Genomic DNA, 9,375 nt, shown 5'->3' with positions numbered 1-9,375 from the left:
CACATTTTTACAACGCATTATCCACCTAACGAGAAAGACTTGGCTGTCATCGGAATATATCCCTTCCTCTCGTCATGTGCATGACGAGAGGATATATTCCTGGTTCTCATGTGACGTGTGCTATAAGAAGACGGTATTTTATTCCCATTCGTATGCAAGAATCCCCAACCTAACATGTGAACTCCTAGGCATCTCCAGAAAATGCTGAAATGAACCGAAGCATTGGCTCTCCAAGCATAAAGTTTAACGTAAAGTAAAAGCATTTCTCAAAGTCACACGTCTGAATCGAATTTTACTGAAAAGATAAAGTGCTTCTGCAGCATCACGGCAGGAAAGAGATGGAAATTTCTGGGAGAAAAGCAAAAGCCAAAACTTCTTATTTGAAAAAACAAAAACAAAAAAATGTAAAAAAAAATTGATATCATTGATATATTGAGAAGAAAAATACATATCAGAGTGTAAAATTTCATCATGTACCCTGAGATCTATCACTTCATGGCAAACCCACAGTAAGAGAGGAATTACCCACATGGGTTTCTGCAGAACTTGGAAATTTACCCTTCTTAGGCCACATCCAAATCTTGGATACAGAAAAGCTTTCACCTTTACTTGCACTGTTAATTTTCTTCCCCTCAGCATCTCCGCCACCAACACTGTAATTACTAGAATTCCCATTTTGTCCCACTCTCCCTCTCACAAACCTCACACTATCACCTGCCCTTTTGGGCCTCAAAGCCACCTGCAACTCTAAATCTGCCACCACATATTGGTATGATCCCATTGAGTAACATCTCCTTGCATCCAAATTGCTTCTGCTGGTTTCTCCCTCTACTCTCTCTCCTCCGCCGCCGCCACCACCAACTCCCTCCTCATTTGTGCTTCTAAATTTCCCAAGTCTCACAGAAAACACCTTCTCACCCGCAATCTCGTTATCTGCGGACTTTTGACCGGCAAGAACCCCACTTCCTCCATTCCCCAAAGAACCACCTTCTTCCATCAGATCATCAAAATCGAAAACCGGGTTTTCGATAGCAATCCCTGGAGTGTGGAGGGTCCCTCTACAAAGAGGGCAAGTCGAATTGGACAACAACCATGTGTCAATGCAATCAATGTGAAAAGCATGACTACAAATTGGGAGCAATCTCAGCCGATCCTTCTCACAAAACTCACAGAGACAAACTGGACAATCAAATGGTTCTTTCAGACCCTTAATCTCTTTGTAAAGGAACACAGGGAGAGCATCAATGAAAGCTTGATCCAAGCCGGAATCGTGGAGATGGAAGAGCTGCTGCAATTGTCTCTGGAAAACTTCAGAGCCAGACATTTGTGGGTATCTATTGGATCCAGATATGGATGAAGATCTATGCTTTGTGAGAAATCTAACAAGCAGGTGGAGGATTCCGGATACAAAAAATATAACAGCTAGAACAATTATGATAAATACAACTGATGGGGCAATTTTACCCCCAGAGGATGATGACGGTGAAGAGGAAAGCAAACTTCTTTGCCTGAATTGAGCTTGATTCCAAGACATTTTAGGGGCAGTGGCACACTAAATTCACCATCAAATTGTAGGATTTTCTCAGAAACGAAACACCCTACAACTTTCAAGTTCCAACCCTTTTTTTTCTTTTTTTTTTTGGTTAAAACCAAGAAAATCAGATTCCTTGCTTGCGTTCAGATCAAACCCAACTCATACTTTTCAGTAAACAACAGAACAAGCAACAGGCTCATTATTTTTTGTAATCCCAACAAACCCAATGCAGATTTAGTCAACAATGTGCAGAAAAATGTAAACTTTGACCCACTTCAGAAGCCTACCAACTGCCACTGGTTCTAGAAACACCACCACCTCGGTGTTTTCTCAACTTTCAGTTCAGAAATGCAACTAAATACTGGAGTTGAAGTTGAAGAATGTGTAAAAAGAAGTCAGGAGCTGTCCAGTTTGCAGTGAACCTACCTGAAAACTGGAAAATCTACCATTAATGGAGCCCATTCGACATGTGCTTCTTGTCTTGGACTTGGACAGTGTTGCAGGTGATGTGAAATAAAAAAACCCTAAATAATTATGATTTGGCGTTACTCATTGAGATTTGAGGTGGGGTTTTAATTTATCTTGGAAACTAGTGTGGTTAGCTGCAACAAAAAGAGCAAGTCCGAGGGTAAATTTGTCAGTTGGGAATGCAAGGACGGAGACCTCAGACGTGTGCATCACGAAGGACCAAGTTTTGGGAAAAGGATCTTGGGGAGCCGAAAGATCCGTGATTATGTCTATTTATTGTACATTGTACGGTAAGAAATTATTTTAAATTAAAATTAAATATAAATGGTATCTAACGAAAATCCTTTACTGTACGATAAACAGACACGATTACAAAATCTTTTGGATCCCCAGAAAAAAAATCGAGTGAGGAACCTTTTCCCAAGTTTTAGTGAATTTGCCACAATCTTTAGATTTTTGCTAGTTTTCTGGCACATTATTTGGACTTTGTTGCAATTTTACTGTGCAAGTTTGGCAACCCTCGGTTGGCTTTTACGAAAGAGAAAGACAAGACTCCTGGATTGAGGAATCTTTCCTTAAAACACATCATGGCTTATTTATAAAAGTTCGTAACTATAATTGAAATCGTTCATGTTGTATATCATTAAGTAAAGATAACACCTACAAAATGATACTTGTGATCGGTTGGCTTTTTCGAAGGGGATGTGTTACTTGTGATGGCAGCTCTTCAAAAGGATGGTCAATAGGATTACTCGCCGTTCGGAAATATTCTAAATGATATTTGCTCGATGATTCAGGCATTGCCCTAATGGAAAGTTGGTTTTAGCGGTATGGAGACGAATAAAGTGGCGCACAGATTAACACGAATGAGTCTGAGTTGTGATAATAATATTCCTTGGTTTAAAGAACCTCCTGATGTAATTGTGGATTTTCCCTTTGAGGATGGTAATTCCTAATTTGTTTCGTGCAGGACACTCTTTTTCCTTTCGATCGGGTTGAAATTCCTGGCAAGATATTATTGAGGCCCACTGTATGCACCCTATCCTCATTGATTGTATGTATTTCTATCATTAATGAATATTGTACATTTTCTAAAAAATACCTACAAAAGAATCATTTTGACACCGAATTGTATAAAAACAAAAAGACGGATTCAGTAAAAGCATTATAATTCGTCTAACTATTTACTATAATTGATTGACCAAACGATTTTAAGTTTAATTGATTTTTTGTAGAGATAATTTTTATAGATTAATTTATAATATAAACAATTTTGATTACAAATACGAAAATTTGTGAATGGACTACGAAGTATTTTGAAGAACTCTTTTTAAAGAGTGAAGCTCTTCTCTTTTATTAAAAATGAAAGGGATGGCTTTTACCAACCATTGTGATTGGATGGTGCCCGTTTCTTTGTGGGTCCGCAAATATTTGGTCCATGGACAGTAGTCCAATGTGAGGATCTTGCAAGTTGAAATGGGGCACAAAAGCCCAATTATTAAATGCACGTGCCTAAAAGGCTAAACTCAAACTCTATTTTTTGTTGTTATTTTTTTTATATTTTTGGTTTTTACACCATTAAAGTTGGTTTATGTATAATTTAATTTAAATAAATTTGTGTCAAGCTCGTCATTCACAAAAGTAGAACGAAAATTATATTTGTTGCTATTTAAGTTTATACTTCAATTATGACGGGTATACAATAATTGGTATCGTTCTAATTTTCAACTTCCTTGCATGTTAAAACACGTAAAAAAAAAGACATCGGTGAGCGACAAATTAAATTTTGTAACTAAGCAACCAAGTATCAAATCAACTAGAGATAAGTAGTTGATAACTTTTATCAGTTTCAAATAAGTAAAATCATGCATCTAACAAATCAGTGCTTATTGTACAAAACAATTACAATAAATGAACCGAAAGAATCATCAAACCAGAGGCTATAGCGATGGACATGGTGGCTGATTAATATGTCTCCAAAACTGAAGGGATGAGAACAAGCAGAGAAGCCAGTTGTTGCAGACACTTGTTAAAATGGGTATGGTAAGTCAAAGGTTCTCTTATATTCCAACAGGCTCCATCTTCTTCAATTCACGTCTATATTGTTAGGCACATTGGGACCAAGGTGTTCCAGGAACACCCAGAGACCTATAAATAAGCATGTGAAGGTCTTTTGGGAATCTTCTAAATGTTTTATAGGGTATTTTTTTTGTGCCTATTAAGTGCCAATTAGTAGAAGGTAAGGGCAAAAGCATGTAAGTTATCCTTGCTATTCACTCTAAACAATACTTATCTTTGTGCAACTCCACCCATTCGAAGAGGGCAAGGGCAAGTAAATATTTTTTTATATTTTTTATGCTTTGAAAATAAAACAATTGTAGCAAGTGGTCCTCCACCACTTGCCCTTGATTTTGTGGACTACTGGAGAAGTTTTTTGAGCTTGAGGGAAACATGTTGCCTTTATCCTTGCTTTTCATCAATTAGCGGAGATGCTCTACATGTTTGATGTAATTTCTGCTAAGTATATATCGGTAGGTTGCGTCAACAACACTCGATAAATGCTCTGGATAACACTCATTAGATTGGTTCAGCAAATGTTGATATATGTTGCCATGTGCGCAACATATTTCATCTGAAGACAACAAGCTTATCAAGTGTTCGACAAAGAAAGAGAAAGATTGAGAGGTCTTGGTTATTTTCAGTTTGAAAATTTTATTTATTAAAATAATTTATGTTGAATTTATTTTATTTTCCATGTCACTACCACGTCATTTGGTAGTATGAGCACAATTATTTTAACTTTTAATTAGGACTTTAGATATAATTATATCCAAGAGTTAGTTAGGAGTGTAAAAAATGTTTGTCAAAACATTTGTCTCTTGATCCTAACCCATACATTTGAGTGCTTAATGATATCCCATATGTAAATGTAGAGAGATATAGAGAGACTCAAATAGTTCCATGCACCTTCACGGATGAAATGACAGTCTTTTAAGTATGACTTACATCACTATATGATATTAATAAGGGAATTTTAACGAAAAATTATCGGTACTGTTTATTTTAACAAAAAAAACATATTTTTACATAAAAAGTCAATTCTGGTATTATTCATTTTACCATTTATCTTATTCTTATCGTTAAAACTTAAAACTTTCAAACAATTTTTATTAATTTTCCTTAATTTTCCTTATTAACAATTCACTTGTATTATTCTACTTATAACGAGTCACTCGTATTATCACATGTTCATGCATTAGTAAAATCACGTGCTGATTTGGCCACTGCACCGAAAAATTTCTCGATGTGGACCCCAGCCAATTATTAGAATCATGTAAAGCTCGAGCGTGGCATGGCCTTTGGTTCCTAACTGAAACATGAAGTCGTTGCTACTTGCTAGTGTATATCTGAAAAATGAGTGAATCAGTTCAGGACACATATGGCTGGAAATTAATGATGAAACTTGTGAGGATGGTAGGCCATGGAATACCACGTTCTTTGGTCTGGCATTTTGTATCTTTTTGGCCAAACACTTGCTAAGCCAGTAAAAACCATGAAACTGAGTACTTTAAGTGATGAACTGTAACTAGTTTTTTTTTTTTTTTTTTCTTTTCACGTTAAGTTACTTTTGTTACACAATTTATGTAGAACATGTGTTCTTACATGTAGAGATTAGATACACACCAAACTGGGTAGAAGAAAATTGCCCCTTACAGACAATCTTGGCCACTTTAGGAATGTTGCATTTTCAAAACTCACACACTTTAAATTAATCTGCTTCAGTTAAAAGTAGATGCGGATTACGCTAGCTGGGTACTGCAGTGTGTTTGACCATTTGTATTCAAGCTAGAATTTTCCATTCCAATAAATTTCTTTAATTTAGAACATTGCGCTTTAATAGAAAATAATGGGAATTGAGCACAATTACTTTTCACATGCCACTTGCTGAAATGATTAGAGTTTAGTATATATCGTGGATATTTGATCATTGTATTGTTAATTATTGACAACTACCTTGTCGGTATCCATTTGTTACATCGCTGATATTTAATTTTAATCAATTCAACAATTGAGATTTAATTTTTGGTCATTTCAATTGATGTCCCCAAAAGTAACTGACTTTATAGAAACCAAGTTAAAATTAACGTAGGAATTGTGGTGGCAGTTATTACAACCAAAATAGAGACATTAACTTCCCAACTGCTTTAGAAGTTTCTTTCATAAGATTCATAAATACATAATGTTGGGTACGTTTACTCTTCTAAGTGACTTGTTGACTAGGGAACAAAAATTAGCCTCAAAATCTATCTATCTTTTTGTGTTTTAGCCTCAAACATGTTGTCCAGGTTAGCCAATCTCAGTAAGTAGATAAAATAAAATTTTATATATTGCACTAAATTTTCACTTAGCCAAGCAGTTAAAACTCAAAGGCCCATCGAATTCCACTCAAAATTTGCTCAAACTCTTCAAAGTTGCAACGACAGAATGCTACCAAAAGGATAAAAATAAACATTCAAAAAAATCTATAAAATGTGCAGTATAATTAAGGTTCACATTTCACGCATTAACGTGGGGTTTCATTCTACTGAAGAATTCAACTCGGATTCAGTCAGCCTTATTCGCCGTGGATGCAGATTAGCTAATACTTATTAAACTGCAGCAGATTATCTGTGGCTTCCTCTTTCGAGGGATCAGATGTACGATACCTATGGCGTTGAGATGATAAAAGCCAGCATTGTACTGTGAACTGTAGAAATCTGTGGCTTTTGTCGATTTTTCTAGAGATTACATAGTAATTAAGCTGAGATGAGATAATTATAGTCCCTCCCTTGATTAGGAGCTTATATATGTCCTAAATGTTGATTGAAATGGCTTAAATTTACAACCAGTAGCATTGCGTGCAGGGAAATATATGTTTAATTTGAAGAGGTGGATCAGTTCATGGTGATTAGGATAAAGTCTCAGGCTCTTAAAAAGGAAAACCCTAGAAATATTACGAGCTGCAGCCAGCAGTGGAAAAGAAGAAACAAAATTCGATGATTATATAGAAAATATCCTACTTAAAAAACCAAGAAATTATATGGAACCAAATGGCAATGGATCAAGGCCATACATATATATAGCAGGCCGGGTGGAAATTAATATAATTATGAGAAAGAACATACATTTAATTACCATCATACATAATTTAATAAACTGATTAAGATCGAAATGCATGGCATCACAATTCACAAGTAGACTCATCTCATAGCTTGTAAACCTTGGAAAGCGCTTGCAAAACATTAACCTGCAACCTCAGCTGGAGTATATAATCTGCGGTTTGAAGAAAAAGCTGGTCCGCCTTCAACCCTCTCCCTCCCGGAATCAACATTTGCAGCTTCTTCACCTTCACCTGCACCCTCGACCTGCCTCCTCCACCGCGGCCCCTCGCCACCTGCCTCCGCCTCTGCCTCCTCCTCATCTTCATCGTCTTCATCTTAGATGAAAAAGAAGAAGAAGAAGAATAGCCTCTCAGGCCATGAAAATTATTCAAAGAATAATTATTCATATTGTATGGTGTTTTCCAAGGTTTGCTAGCTAGTACAAATAATGTAACACAAAGGCAAAGGCAGAACAAAAATTGCCAAAAAAACCAGAGAAAGAATGATTTGTTGAAAGTTTGGTTCTAAATTGAGAGAGATGATGAATGATGGGAGGGTTAGGCTAATGCAGTGCTCTATAAATGAAGGCAAAACTACTAAACAGGACGACGGGGCCATGTGAGCCGAGCCATTCATGTTTGTGTTTGTAATTTGGCTTTTTGGACTTGTATGGGCTGGGGACACCCTTGAATTTTCTCTCACGAGCACAATTTTGATGTCCTTTTTCCATATGGGGCATCCCCTATGGACCCCTTTAGCCCTCACCTTCAAAAAGACCCATGCACGTGTTTGCCAGCTCTCTAGGTTTTGAGTATGATTGTTACACCGTTACGTGTGAATTATATATACAAGGACCTTTATAGTGGTTTATATTCTACTTTTAACTGCATCGAGAATGTTTGTTATAAAACCTCACACATATATACACTGAGGTTTTTTTTGTAATGATGCCTCAAACCTAGTGCAATAGTAAATGTAGTAAAGTTAAGAACAATATAAATGTGATTAGTAGGGAGTCGTTGATTTGTCTTTTAAAATTTTGACATCATGTGGTATTAGTTATCTACTCAAGACTCAAGTGGATTGATTTATTAAGAGAATCGTGAATCTTGAGACTCCAGAAAATTATTTTGCGTGTTTCCTTCTTTTTTGGTTCTCATCAAGGAAGAATGTATGATGTTTTTAATACTCTAGATTAAAATTTTTGTTAGGTTAATATATAACATATGAGTAATGCTAGGTACATCAAAAGTTTAAATTAAATTTTGTAAATTATGTGATGTGTCATCAATAAGAAATAAACACGTTAATCAACAATTAAGTAATAACTTAATCACTAATAATCACATCATATAATTTAAAATTTTAATATCCTTAACATTATCCGTAACATATAAGATTTAAGATTTAGGTTAGCGTGAGTCACATAATTGCATGTAATTAGTGATACGAGGGATTTCTCTCTCACCACACTCCAGTAGGGTATTAAACTTGTATTACCACATCTGTCCTCGTAATCCCTGAATCCCGGCAGTTGCCGTCCTCATACGTGTGCAGATGTGATTCTCCACGTCACCCTTTCCTCAAACTCATATCTCGCAGCTCATAATCCATCACACACACTAGGACACCACTGTAGGAGTTTATTACTTAGTCTGTTATCCAGTTTGGATGGATAATTGTATCAAGTGGGTTTTGTAACGTGGTTGGACCCAATAGCGCATGTTACCTCCTCAGTGTGTTCATATATCCATCGTCTTCTTTTCCAAACAGATTATGGTAGATGAGGGAACATGTGTTATGTGATCAACCATATTTTTCTTATTCAGGTAAATGATGATTATAATCAGCCGTATTATGAATGGAAGGAAGGTAGTATGGGCACCATTTTTGCCAACTTGTCCAATGTTCTTGATGATGAATAATTTTAGCAAACAATAATTAATGTTTAAGACATGTCACATTTTAGTATCGCATGGTCTGAAAAGTCATGGTTTGTACATTATCTTATCAAATCTTAATGTATGTATATATATGTTATTTATATGCATATATCACTTGCCTAATTGCATGATATTAAAATGTGATATAAAAATACAGTATGTTCAATTATGAAAGAAAAAAATTTGTTGAATTTATGTATATTAAAATTTCTCTGCCAGCTTTTAGGATACACAACATGACCTAAACCCTAACCCTGTAATATGTGAAGAAAGACTACCGTTGTATATC

At 35.8% G+C, this 9,375-nt stretch overlaps 2 protein-coding genes across 2 annotated transcripts; both read right to left on the bottom strand.

Annotated features, from left to right (window-relative positions):
- Positions 1-455: 455 nt before the first annotated feature.
- Positions 456-2,183, bottom strand: LOC137732557 (RING-H2 finger protein ATL46-like). The gene has a single exon (XM_068471874.1). It carries the CDS (start codon positions 1,532-1,534, stop codon positions 494-496), a length of 1,041 nt encoding a protein of 346 aa, XP_068327975.1. The 5' UTR covers positions 1,535-2,183; the 3' UTR covers positions 456-493.
- Positions 2,184-7,097: 4,914 nt separating this feature from the next.
- LOC137731949 (transcription factor PAR1) lies at positions 7,098-7,756 on the bottom strand. Its single transcript, XM_068471215.1, has one exon. It carries the CDS (start codon positions 7,548-7,550, stop codon positions 7,248-7,250), a length of 303 nt encoding a protein of 100 aa, XP_068327316.1. The 5' UTR covers positions 7,551-7,756; the 3' UTR covers positions 7,098-7,247.
- Positions 7,757-9,375: the final 1,619 nt, after the last annotated feature.

Source organism: Pyrus communis, chromosome 4, assembly GCF_963583255.1.
Source record: "Pyrus communis chromosome 4, drPyrComm1.1, whole genome shotgun sequence".
NCBI lineage: Eukaryota > Viridiplantae > Streptophyta > Magnoliopsida > Rosales > Rosaceae > Pyrus > Pyrus communis.
This window is presented reverse-complemented; position numbering and strand designations above follow the sequence as displayed.